This window comes from Gopherus flavomarginatus, chromosome 2 (genome assembly GCF_025201925.1).
Source record: "Gopherus flavomarginatus isolate rGopFla2 chromosome 2, rGopFla2.mat.asm, whole genome shotgun sequence".
Classification (NCBI taxonomy): Eukaryota; Metazoa; Chordata; order Testudines; family Testudinidae; genus Gopherus; species Gopherus flavomarginatus.
In genome coordinates this window covers 262,209,209-262,222,858 of record NC_066618.1, presented here as the reverse complement: position 1 = coordinate 262,222,858, position 13,650 = coordinate 262,209,209, and the positions used below count along the sequence as shown (strand labels likewise).

General features: G+C 41.3%; 1 protein-coding gene across 6 annotated transcripts in view; it reads left to right on the top strand.

The window, feature by feature from the left end:
- The window catches only part of SNX31 (sorting nexin 31), a 69,793-nt gene extending 57,527 nt beyond the window's left edge, over window positions 1-12,266 (top strand). For 4 of the 6 annotated variants that reach the window (XM_050941020.1, XM_050941022.1, XM_050941025.1 and 1 more), the window contains 3 exons: window positions 1,541-1,618; window positions 5,605-5,661; window positions 12,095-12,266. In XM_050941020.1, the coding sequence (XP_050796977.1) occupies window positions 1,541-1,618; window positions 5,605-5,661; window positions 12,095-12,190 (231 nt within the window). In that variant the 3' untranslated portion in view covers window positions 12,191-12,266. Of the gene's footprint in view, window positions 1-1,540; window positions 1,619-5,604; window positions 5,662-11,274; window positions 11,388-12,094 lie in introns of all 6 variants that reach the window. The other 2 variants (XR_007772630.1, XM_050941021.1) reach the window with 2 other exon arrangements.
- Window positions 12,267-13,650: the final 1,384 nt, after the last annotated feature.

Sequence of the window (13,650 nt, the reverse complement as noted above, 5' to 3'; positions counted from 1 at the left end):
AGTCCTGTGGCACCTTATAGACTAACAGACATATTGGAGCATGAGCTTTCGTGGGTGATGCATCCGACGAAGTGGGTATTCACCCACGAAAGCTCATGCTCCAATACGTCTGTTAGTCTATAAGGTGCCACAGGACTCTTTGCTGCTTTTACAATATTTTTTTAAAAATCCCTTTTTCCTCCTTCGGTACTGTCCCACCCCACCCATCAGGTCTCTGGCTGCTGTTCAAAGAAAAAGGTGTTCAGAAAGAGAAGTAGCCAATATATAGTTATGCGCCAGAGCTGCAAAACTCAGAGCTGGATATGAAGGAACCCAAGTTTTTTGGAGGGGTGTGTGTGGAATCTGGGGATCTTGGTACAGGCCTACCCCTAGTACTTTGCTTTTAAAAAAAAAATCAAACAGAGGGAATGTGGTGTGTTCTTCAAATAAGCTGTTTCTCTTCTTTCCCCTCATCTCTCCTCTTTCCTTCCTCACACCCCAAACCTGCCAAAATTAATAGCAGATAAGACTTTACAAGTGAAATCAGAATGCTTAATTTTTGATGCTTTATTTCTGCCTTCCAGTATGACTCTGTATTGTCCACCCACTTATGTAGCAGCTCATTATTTTGCTGCTACTCAGAGTTTTACAGGAACATCAATCACCCTCATATTCACAAGCTTTCCACTTTGGTCGCTGTTATGGGAAGAAAGCAGCCAAATTGAAATTCCCTCATTGTTAATTTTCGGGCTGAATCTGTTAACTAGAGCTGCCCCTAGACTCCAAGAAATAGGAAAACAGTGTCCCTTTCTTCAAAAGTGAGAGCTAGAAAATATAGCCTGAAAAGGTGCTGGGAGGACCCCAGGGCTTAATCTAAAGCCCACTGAAGTCAATGGAAAGACTCCTATAGACTTTGATGGGCTTTGCATCCGGCCCCAGTAGAACTGGTGTTGCTGCCATGCCCACTGCTTTCAGTTCACACTACCACTGTAACCATGCAGTGCACAATAGCCGTGAGATTGGCTCCAAGCAATTGCAATATACTATCAAATATATACTATTTGCATTGTTGCAACAACTTTTGCATGTAGACACAAGGGGATCTGAATTTAAGAGGTGCTGAGCACCTGCTGCTGCCATTTACTTCCGTTGAAGTTTTGGGTTCTCAGCACTTCAGAAACTCGAGTTTAAGGTGTGTTAGAAGTATGGTAGGTACTGTACTTAATTTGATATTTTCAATACCAATTCAGTTTGCCTAAGCCAGCCTTGAATGTAGTTCAGCGGCCTTAGAGGCACAAAATGGGGGTAATTATAAGAGAATAACTTGCAGTACAGAACCCACAATAAAGACACCTACCCTAAATTTTCTAAGTGGTGGTGTCAGGTCACAGTGAGATTGGATTGCAACTAATTTGGTGAGCACAAATATTTTAAACACATGGTAAAATTAACCAGATTAGGCAAGTAATAGTTCAGTAGTTACCAGGAAAAGTGGGAGGGGAAATAGGGTTGAATAATCTTTAACAAAAGAAACTAGAATATATTCTGTTTATCTATTTAGGCATTTCTACTGAGTAGCTGCTTAAAAAAGATAATATCAGAACAGCTGATGAAGACAACCAAAGAAGACAAAGAAATGGTGAGCAAAGCAATCTATCTGCATCTCTTGGTGCCCAAGTATATGGCAGCTGGCCAGCAACTCTCACTTGTCTATGCTAAGGAATTTTTATGGGAATGAAATTTCCATTGCTGCTATCATCAATTCAGCTGCATCAGTGGCATCTGCAGTGTAGAAAAGGCTCTTGCAGCTTCCAGTATTTTTACTGTAGATTGAATTGAACAAGATGGTGGAAATGGCGCAAAAAATATTGTGATCTGTATTTCAAAGATGACCTTTTGTCGTAATGGTTTTTAATGTTAGTCTTTCTCTATCCCACTCTAGCTTTAGCTTTTATCACATATGACAAAGCACACTTATCTTATAACTCTTATATGTCTTCTCTCACTTGCTGTATTCAGGTCCTGTCTGAATTTTTGTTTTCTGCTGAGACATTTTATTCACCACGTTTGCAGTGATCAATCTGAAATTTTGAAAATTCACACGGAGACAGAGAGGGCCTATTTTGTTAAAAGAGAGAAGTTTAGTAAACTTAAAAAGTAAAAAGGCTAATAGTCAAAGTTCCCTGTTGCCATTGAATGGTTTTTTTTAAATTTAAAAAGGAACATCTTTTATAGGTGTTAGATTTATTCATAATATTTGAAATTATTAATATGGGAAAGCACCAAACACCAATGTAACCAGAAATTCTTTTTATGAAATCTAAAGGCCAAATGGTAGTTTATGCAGATGCTATAAAGATGCCTAAAAGCCTAACTAATAAGCAAATTACTACATCCAAACAGTAACAAAATGTTTATAAGCATATGATTAAGATGCTTTCAAATGGGCTAAACCTAGGAGTGATTAGACCCATATTGGTTTGCTCAATGTGGTCAGGCAGGTACTGTATTAGCAATGAACCCTTTAAGAGTTTACTTTTTATACCCTCTAACAAACAAGTGATGTTATTGCCAATTACTGACTTCTGCTAAAAACAAATTTGAGACAGTTCTCCCTTATTTCCAGTCTTAATCCAGATAAGATTTACAGCCTTCTTTCTTCCCAAGGCCTTTCCTTTCTTATCTTGTCCCCTCATTCCTTGCTTACTCACAGAACAATGGGAAGGTATAGGCTTGTTTCTTTTAAGACAGTTTGTCTTATTACTGGAGCTCTTTATTTTATTAGTTACTTCTGGAACCATACATCCTTCCCATACTACAACGAATGCTACTTATTCTCATGGACTTCTTTTTCTTGCTGATTCTGGCCTTCTTTACAGCCCATACATATATATATATATATCCTTGACCAAATTTAATCTTTAATTTTATACTTACCCCACAATAGGTGTTTCTATGGTGGTCTTAGCTATAGGGACTGAGGGTACGTCTACACTACTGGATTATTCTGATTTTACATAAATCGGTTTTGTAAAACAGATTGTATAAAGTCGAGTGCACGCGGCCACACTAAGCACATTAATTCGGTGGTGTGCGTCCATGTACCGAGGCTAGTGTCGATTTCTGGAGCATTGCACTGTGGGTAGCTATCCCGTAGCTATCCCATACTTCCCACAGTCTCCCCCGCCCATTGGAATTCTGGGTTGAGATCCCAATACATGATGGTGCAAAAATAGTGTCGCGGGTGATTCTGAGTAAATGTCGTCACTCATTCCTCCCTCCGTGAAAGCAACGGCAGACAATCATTTCGCGCCCTTTTTCCCTGGATTGGTCTGGCAGACACCATAGCATGGCAACCATGGAGTCCATTTTGCCTTTTGTCACTGTCACCGTATGTGTACTGGATGCCGCTGACAGAGGCGGTACTGCAGTGCTACACAGCAGCATTCGTTTGCTTTTGCAAGATAGCAGAGACGGTTATCAGTTGTTCTGTACTGTCTGCCATTCCATTGTAAATTGGCGATGAGATGACGGTTATCAGTCGTTCTGTACCATCTGCTACTGTCATGGGTGCTCCTGGCTGAGGTCGGCCGGGGGCGCAAAGACAAAAATGGGAATGACCCCCCGGGTCATTCCCTCCTTTATGTTCTATCTAAAAATAGTCAGTCCTGCCTAGAATATGGGGCAAGTGTGCTAGAGAACCAGTGTACTAGAGAGCACAGCCGCTTTGTGTCAGATCCCGCAGAAATGATGAGCTGCATGCCATTCTAGGGGGTGCCCCTGCAACAACCCCACCTGTTGCTTCCCTGCTCCCCCAACCCTCCTGTGCTACCATTGCAGTGTTCCCCTCATTTGTGTGATGAAGTAATAAAGAATGCAGGAATAGGAAACATTGACTTGTTAGTGAGATAAAATGAGGAGGAGTCAGCCTCCAGCTGCTATGATAGTCCAGGCAGGACATTAAACGGTGCGGAGGAGAGGAGCCCAGCATCCCGCTGCTATGATAGTCCAGGCAGTACAGAATCTTTTCTTTAGACATGAAAGGAGGGAGGCTGATGGAGCTCAGCCCCCAGTTGCTATGATGAAGATGGTTACCAGCCGTTCTGTACCATCTACTGGGAATGACCAGGAGTCATTCCTATTTTTACCCAGGCGCCTCCGGCCGACCTCACCTGAGGCCAGCCAGGAGCACTCATGGGCTGATAATGATGATGGATAGCAGTCATATTGTACCATCTGCCACCGGGGAGGGGAGAGGAGAGGGTGCTGCTGTTCAGTGCCGCAGTACTGCATCTACCAGCAACATGCGGTAGACATAGGGTGACATATAAAAAAAGTCAAGAAACGATTTTTTTGCCTTTTCTTTCACGGGAGTCGGGGGGTAAATTGATGAGCTATACCCGGAACAATGTGTTTCACCCTACAGGCATTTGGAGCTCAGCAAATAATGCAAATGCTTTTCGGAGACTGCGGGGACTGTGGGATAGCTGGAGTCCTCAGTACCCCCTCCCTCCCTCCATGAGCATCCATTTGATTCTTTGGCTTTCCGTTATGCTTGTCACGCAGCACTATGCTGAGTCCCTGCTGTGGCCTCTGTCTGGAGATTTTTTTCAAATGCTTTGGCATTTCGTCTTCTGGAACGGAGCTCTGATGGAACAGATTTGCCTCCCCATACAGCGGTCAGATCCAGTATCTCCCTTACAGTCCATGCTGAAGCTCTTTTTGGATTTGGGACTGCATTGCCACCCGTGCTGATCAGAACTCCACGCTGGGCAAACAGGAAATGAAATTCAAAAGTTCGCGGGGCTTTTCCTGTCTACCTGGCCAGTGCATCCAAGTTCAGATTGCTGTCCAGAGCGGTCACAATGGTGCACTGTGGGATACCGCCTGATGCCAATATTGTCGATTTGTGGCCACACTAACCCTAATCCGATATGGTAATACCGATTTCAATGCTACTCCTCTCGTCGGGGAGGAGTACAGAAACCGGTTTAAAGAGCCCTTTATATTGATATAAAGAGCCTCATTGTGTGGACGGGTGCAGCGTTAAATCAGTTTAACGCTGCTAAAATCAGTATAAACGCGTAGTGTAGACCAGGCCTGAGTGCTAAATGTCAATACCTTTGCTAACATTCTGAAATTTGACAGTATTGTAGAACAGCTGTTATGTTCAATTCTTTTTCTTTAAGAAGTGAAAGGAAGAGAATACATGTGGGCTGCCGGATTAGTACTTGGATTATGATATCGCCATGTTCATTACAGTGAACAGGAAGGCAACAAATGACTTCCATGTTCCATTTTAAGCAATTAATAAACAAACATTGGGTAAATGGAGCTGGAGACCAATTTGAAACTGATTTAATCTTTAAACCGTAAGTTATATGTAGTAGAGAGATGCTAACATTTTAAATGTGGCAGTGATGGCTAATTTTCAGATGCTGCTGCTACTACTATTTAGTAGCTATAGTGATTTTGAACCGAATTAAGGACTTGTAAATAAATGAACTAATGCCCTACTCCTGCTCCTATTGGATTAAATGGAAACTGGGCCAGGCCCAATGTGGTTTGTCTGTATACTTGTTTTCTTTGAGTTTACTGTGTTTTAAATTTCATTACTCTGTGTAGCTGATTGAGATGCCTGAATCTCTGAAGAGTAAAAAATCCAGCGTCCAACAAAGTCAGGTCAGTGAGTGAGTGTGACATACCGAGGTACAATCCAAACTGAGGCCAGGTCTGCGCTACAGACTTATATCGGTATAACTTTGTTGCTCAGCGGTGTGAAAAAGCCACACCCTTGAGTGACATAGTTATACCGACCTAACCACCTGTGTAGACAGCACTATGGTGACAGGAGAGTGTCTCCCATCAACATAGCTCCCACCTCTTGGAGAGGTGGATTAACTCCGCCAACAAGAGAAGCTCTCGCGCAGGCATAGGAGCATCTTCTCTAAAGTGCTACAGCGAGCGGCACAGCTGCAGTGCTGTATGTGAAGACAAGCCTGCGTAGTTGTCATCCCTACCTAGGCGTGCCCATTATAGTGCCTTGCTGCTGTAGCCTCCAACCTGGACTGCTCACAAACAGCCTCCAGCATGTAAGTCACTCCTACCTCTGGCTGTGTGTTCTGCAGCCAGGTAGCCACACCTTTGCTCTTAGTAGCTATAGTTATGCTGCAGGGTGACCTGAACATATCCCCAGTCCGAGATCGTCCCTCCGAAATGTATGTCTTGTACTGCCCAGCCCTCTCCTGGATAGCACAAATATATTAAGTCTCTTAAGGAAATAATATGCCAGTTTATCATTTTAAATAGTTATCCAAACACTTCAATTTAAACACACTGTATTAGATAAAATAAAACAATCTTATCAACTACAAAGAAATTTTAAGTGAGTATAAGTAATAAGGCATAAAAGTCAGAAATGATTATAAGAAAAATAATGAGAAACTGCTTATTGGTGCCTAATTTAACAAATTATATTAGATTCAAGCAAAGTTTGTCATCATATGCTCCAGCAGATTACTGGTCAAACTCTCAGTTCAGGACCCTCCCTTCCCACCCAAGTCCAATGGCTGTTTTCCTTTGTCATCTTACATGCAACCAGACACACATGAGAGAGAAGGGGTTTTTGCCCCTTCTTTTTATAGTCATAGAATATCAAGGTTAGAAGGGACTTCAGGAGGTCATCTAGTCCAACCCCCTGCTCAAAGGGGGACCAATCCCCAGACAGATTTATTGCCCCAGATTCCTACATGGCCCTCTTTAGGATTGAATTCACAACCCTGGGTTTAGCAGGCCAATACTCAAACCACCGAGCTATCTCTCCATCCCCCACTTTGAGAAGTGTTTAAAGCTGGGAGCAAGGTGACAGGCAGTCTGTATGGAAGGAAACTCCATGCTCTTTCTTTGCTAAGATGGAGATTTTTGCCCTCCCCCCTCCACTTTTCCTGCCAAAGAATGACCACTTAGTAGGTAATGGTCTAGCAGCTTTGTTTACACCTGGCTGAGGCTTCAGCTTGCCCTTTGTCTCTGAGGAACTGGTTTGGCCAAACCCCAGACTTATCTGGAAAACATATTTTTAGTCAGGATCTCAACTTATGTTTGTAACGTCACATATAACGCTGCTACATGCATTTTGCCACATTATTGATCAGCAAATTGAGTTTTTAAATGATACTTCACAAGGCATACCTTGTACAAACAATAATGTAGGATGTGAATACAGGTATATTCCATCGAAATGAGAAATTGTGTAAATGAAACATAATTGCAAACAACTTTGCTTTTTAATGCTGTTTGAGCAGACAGTTGGGTTCCTTACCTGGGCAGACTCCCACTGAGTTCAGTGGAAATTTAATTCAGAGCTAGACAAATATGGGAATTGAATCTTGTTTAAATAAAAATGCTAATTTACTTTGATGGATTTAATGGCACCCCACACCGCACTCATGTATTTTGGGGGGTGGCGAGGGGTTTGGGTTTTGGTTTTTTGCTTTTTGCAAATATTTGCATGAGTAGAAATTTTTTGTTTGCAAGAATGTTTGTGAAAAACAAAAGTTCACACTTGCCTATATGTGTGTATCCATTGGCAAATGTTTGTGCAATTTATATACTCAAACAAGTATTTCACTAGGATTATTTGTTCACGTAGTATTGTTTCTGTTCTCTGATTGGATAACTCCCAATCAAGTAAAGAGAAGTCAAGAAAGTTTCAGTCACATAGAGCATATAACAAATTACAAGTAGCAATTGCTCAAAGCATCATTCATGGCTAATACTTCTTGAGTACCTATTGGCTAAAATATGTTCACTTAAACCAATAGTTGAATAAGATCCAAACATAAAAGTTGAAAGGTAACAAATCTAAACTTAATAAAAAAGTCCTTTTTATACAGTGCAAAGTTAACCTATGGAACCCATTGCCACATGATAATAAGACCAAGAGAAAAATTGATGTATAAGGGCTATAAACCAACCACTAAATGTGCTGAAATTAGGAAGTAATTTTCCTCCAGGAGCAAATTATTCAATGATTGTCTGTTGTGAGGTTTCTTGTCCCTTTCCTCCGAGGTAGCTGGTAGTGGGCACTGTTAGAAACAGGTTACTGGACTAGAGGGACCAGAATTGCAATTCCTATGTAAAAATCCACATCTGTTTGCAGATAACTTGTCAATGGAGAAAGGGAACTAAATTGTCTGAATAGGTTGTTCACTGTCAATCGTTCACCTAATGCTTGTAATGATTGAAAAAGGACCCTAGAATTTGAGCCAGTAGCCTTGTCTGGTGCATCATTAGAAGTGAGAATTTTTGCACTTCTTTTTCTCAGTTGTGTGGAATGGCCCATTTGAGAGACATCTCTTCTGATTCTAACATACTTCTCATACAGCCTACTTTATTAGCATTGGTAACATACATAGTGACATTTACTCCAGTACAGAGGTCCACACAAGACCCTGTACAAAAGATTTAAATGAGGCTTAAGAGGTGCATATGATCTTGAGGGCTCTCTGTACTGCAGTGAATGTCACCCATAGTGAATTCTAAAAAGAAAACTGTTCACTTATGCTAGATCCAAGCACTTGCTTTAGCTAATTTTTATCTACAGTATTAGCCTTTTTATTGAATCTTTACATGAGATGCTGATACTTTCTATCTAGACTTCAAAATCCTTTCTCTAAGCTATAAAACCACCAGTGAGGTAAGTCTTCAGTCTTTATTTCTGGTTTTAAGACACCAGATTTAATTTGCAGTGTAAATATTCTGTAATGTTAACAACCTGAGGGAGGAGGGAGTTGATTGTTGGACAGTGCTCGTCTGTGGAATGCACTGTTACATTATCAAAAATGCAGATAATAAAGATTTCATTTGATTCAATCTTATTCAGTTGAACCTCTTAAAACCTCCTACATATCTCAGTGGTAAGGTTCTTGAGGCCTCCCAACCCCACCACCGTTGTTGAAGCCTTAATATCACTTAGTAAGATGCTTGAAAAGCCTTTCATAAAAATTACTCTTTCCCTAACAGGTTTTTTAGGTTAAAGAGAGAATTTCTTGGGCTGCCTCTATTTACTCTCACCACGACCATCTTGATCAAACACCTTGCTGATCTTCCTTCTAGCCCAGGCAGGGCTTAAATTCTCAGAGCATTTTCTGGAGCCCCAGGGTTTGAGGCTTCTGACCTGTGGATTTGAAAATATTTACCAGAGCTCCACTCCAGACAGCTCCAGCTGAATTTAACCCCTTTGCCCAGGAGGGATGGATGTTTAATGAACCACTCTCCCAGTGTTTACCCAAAGGAATCTCTAGAGAACTATTTCTGGGTATTTTTTGTCTACTCATGGGTACAAGAAATCTGACCTTCATTTTTCTTGCTGCCTCATGGATGCTACTATTAGGCCACCAAGATAACCTATAAAGAGTCTGTTTTGTAGATTATCCAGTACAGCTATAAAAATTAATAGGAAGTTGAAGAATCATCCGCTAGATGGAAATAAAAACAGTGGTTGACAGGCAGTATATAGGCAGTCCATAAGTACAGTGAGGCCATGTTATGGACTGTTCCAACATCTAGACAAGTTTAGAATGACTGAAGGTATATGTACACTACAAACCTAAGTCAGCCTATATTAAGTCAACTTACAGCTACCGCAGTAATTACTGCAGTGGTGCATGTCCACACTACTCTTCTTGGGTTGGGGGTGTGTCTCCTCAGCAGGAGCACTTCCACCAACCTAAGAGAGGCAGTGTGGGAGCTGAGAGCCCGGTCCCTCAGCTCTGTTGGCAGCTGTCTGCCAGGAGCCTGGCAACCCCACTGGCTCATGGGCTCCCGACGGGCTGTCCCCCCCTCCCCTCTCCCCGTTCCCCACCGACAAGACCACCAATGGGAGGCACGCAATGTCTGTGTAGACACTGCATTGCCTGATTACACCGACATAAGCCTTGCACCTCTTGTGGAAGTGAAGTAATTATTTTGGTGTAGTAGGGCACTAAAATCGGTGGGAGGAAAGCTGTAGTGGAGACACTGACATAATTAGGTTGACATAAGCTGCCTTAGTGTTGACCTAACTGTGGGGTAGACTAGCCCTGAGTCTTCGAGGAATCTCTGAACAAGGGAACTGAGATAACTAATTTGTTACTGCTAGGTGAAGTTATAAACAGAATTTTGTACAGATGATAATGAAAATTAAGGTTGCCACAATTTATATAACATACATTTTTATACATTGCTTTAAACAATTTATTTAATGTGTAATTCAAGATTTCAGCTATTTGCAAGACACACAAAAGAAAAACTTATGCTCTAAATTCTCCAGATATAAACAGTAATCTACAAATACATATCACATTAGTGTAGACGCAGGCTCATGTTAAATGCAAACTTAGACACTAGAGAAATTGGGTGACATTGTAGTGGGAGAGTTTGGGGTAGCATCTACCACCTGTTGGAAGAGGTCTCTTCTCCCAACTAAAAGCTTAAAACAATGATGGCTCTTTGAGGACAGAAGAGCAGAATGCAATGCATTCACAGTGGTTGGATATAAATAATTACCATATGTAGGCCCCAGTCCTGCAAACACTTGCCCACTGTGATGGATTCCCCAGAGTGCAACTTGGAACTGGGGTTCTGCAGAGCTGTCTGTCTTACCAATCTGAGCTCCATCTCACACTGTGACGCTGTGACAAGCTGCAAACCCCTCCAGATCCTGCATTCACACAGCCGTCCACAGGCAGAGACATACCCAGCTGAGTTACATGAATGCTTCTCCCAGCCACTCATGAACTAACAATAGAGAGGCTCTAGCCAACTCTCCCCAGCCTAGGAACCTAGAGCTGTACCGTTTTGCCTTGGTCAGAAGCCTGACCGGTGTAAGTTTATTCCCCAGTCCATTCCTCCCTCATTGTGGAGAGGATGGCATAAGCCCTTGTTCCTGAGAAGTTTTCCCTTGTACTTCAAGTAACACACTGTTTTAGGTAAAATATATAAAACAGATTTATTAACTACAGAAAGATAGATTTTAAGTGATTATAAATTGTAAGAATTCAGATCAAAGTTGGTTACATAAGAAATAAAAAGTAAAATCACGATCTGAGTTCTATATACTAGACAGGATTTGAATCAAGCAGGTTCTCACCCTGATAGACAATACAAGCTGGTCACAGATCTTCATACACAGGCTGGAAACTCCCTTCAACCTGGGACCACCTTCCCAGTTCAGTCTTTGTTCTCCGGATGTACTGCCAGGTGTTGAGTTGTGTGGGGAGTGAGGCCAAATGATGATGTCACTTCCCCCTTTTATAGCTTTGTCTAGCTTGCTGGAAAGATCCTTTGCTATGATGTGAGTCAAGCAACATCCACTGTGTACGTGCTATCTCTGAGAGGTTTTCATTTTATACAGTTCCTGGATAATCCTTGTGAGTGTGTGTATTCCTCTTAATGGGCCATCATCAGTTTCTGGCTGTACCATTGTTGTACCCGAAGGACTGGTTATGCGTGTCTCCAACCTCTCAACATATTTCAGTAACATACATATAGCAAAACTTCGTAACTCCACATACGATGATAGCACATACAGTGTAACAGGATATTAATGTTCAACAGATTAAGACTTTTAAAAGATACCTCACAAAGCATACTTTTACAAAACATCATAATTATATCACCATGGTAAATACGGGGGTTTCAGGGTGTTGCCTTGGGGTACAGAGTGTCACACCCACATCTCTAATTTAAAGCATGTGAGTATTCCCACTGACTTAACTTTAGTATGTGAGCAATTTTATTTAAGCACATACTTGTAAGTATTTGCTGGATTGTGACATTATTATTCAGGCATAACACCAATAAAAAGCAGCCCCAAATGTCCCAATTTGTCCCATCATTAGAGCATTGAAATAAATATTACTAACATTACAGTTTCCTGCTCCAATAAGCAATTATCTGTCTCCTAAGTGCTGACCTAGAAGTGCCATCCATTGCATCAGTAACATAGGATAATGTCTGCTAAACTTTTTTTAGTTGCATTAATGTTCATACTTATCGCTGAATGTCTATTGGTTTTTTTGGTTACTGTGATTTGTGTGCTCGTACTGTATTTAACTGTGTATTTGTTTCTCTGCAGATAGCTCACTCTGGTTTTATACCAAGAAAAAGGATTTTGGTTAGACCAAATAAAGAGGATGGTGTTTTTGAGAAGATAAGAGAGGAAGATCTGTGATAGATTATTTAGAACTGCCTATAAAAATATGTTGCAAAGTATCAATTATATTAAAATAGTCTTCAATTTAACTATACCGTATACATTTTTCTAATTCCTTGACAATTATAACATTCTTGATCTTGTAGTTTTAAGATCCAGTTAACCACTCCCTGGAGTTAGAACTTGCTACAAATTTGAAGAAAAAGTGAAGACAGGGCAACATAAAAACATCTTACATTTCTTATATATGTGTATTTTTATAACTGAAATTAAAAAATTTTTGAAATAGAAAACAGTCTACTGAAATGTTAGAGCTGGAGAATTTTATTTTGCAGTAAAATACAAAGTTTTAATTAGTTGAGGGCTGGTTTAAATATTGTGACAGTGGTTGAGTGCAACTCAGTGTTGCTATCTCTGGATTATCTGGGAAGTCCACCCATTTCCCTTGGGGACACACCTTACCATGATCATTTATGCTTTTACTTATCAAGGGCAGTGAGCCTACTACAATGCCCCCATGCTTCTAACTGAGCTTCACTTGATGCTGATCTGGAGACTGCAACAGTTGCTGAATGCAGCTTTTAATGTACTTCCTGGCATAAGAGATATACCTATCTCATAGTGGAAGGGACCCTGAAAGGTCGCTGAGTCCAGCCCCCTGCCTTCCCTAGCAGGATCAAGTACTGATTTTGCCCCAGATCCCTAAGTGGCCCCCTCAAGGATTGAACTCACAACCATGGGTTTAGCAGGCCAATGCGCAAACCACTGAGCTATCCCCCCTTAAAGCTATTTCATATTACACTGAGATAACTATCGTGCATTAGCACGCTTGCTGTGACAAGCAAGGGAGTCAGTTATACCTATTAACCCACACAGTGGAATCTACATTGGCTGCTGATACGCCTAAGAACATATTTAAAGGTCTTAGGACTTGTCTACACAGGGAATTCATGGGGAAGTTAGTGCAATTAGGGTGTGAATTAGTGCAGTTAGAGTGTGAATTTAAAGCACAATAGCTATTTTTCACTAGCTATTCTGGGTCTCTTTCCCTGTGTAGACAAGCCCTTAAGTGTTCATATATAAAGTCCTTCAAAATGTAATCTCTAAAATGATGAGTCCATGGCCAGCCGTTATGCTGAGGCTGTTCTTGGTCCCTAATTTCAGCCAGGACCAAGCTATAGGGAGAACTTTCTCTGTCGAGGCACCCTGGGTTGTAAGAACTACTGAGAGGGAGGTTCCTTGGCAGCCTCTAGGGAACACTGCAAACCCTGCAAATTTCACCTGGCCAATCTTAACTAGTTTTTGATCCCCAAATTTTGCACAAGCTGGTGGGGTGGATACTATGAGGACTGTCAGGAATCCTTCTGTGCCTGCTTGCAGGGTTCTGACTGAATGTGAAGTTGGGCTGGATGATTCTTCTGACCATGTGTTGTGTTTGTGCATGCTTTGTAGTATGGTGTGCAGATACCTTATGACAG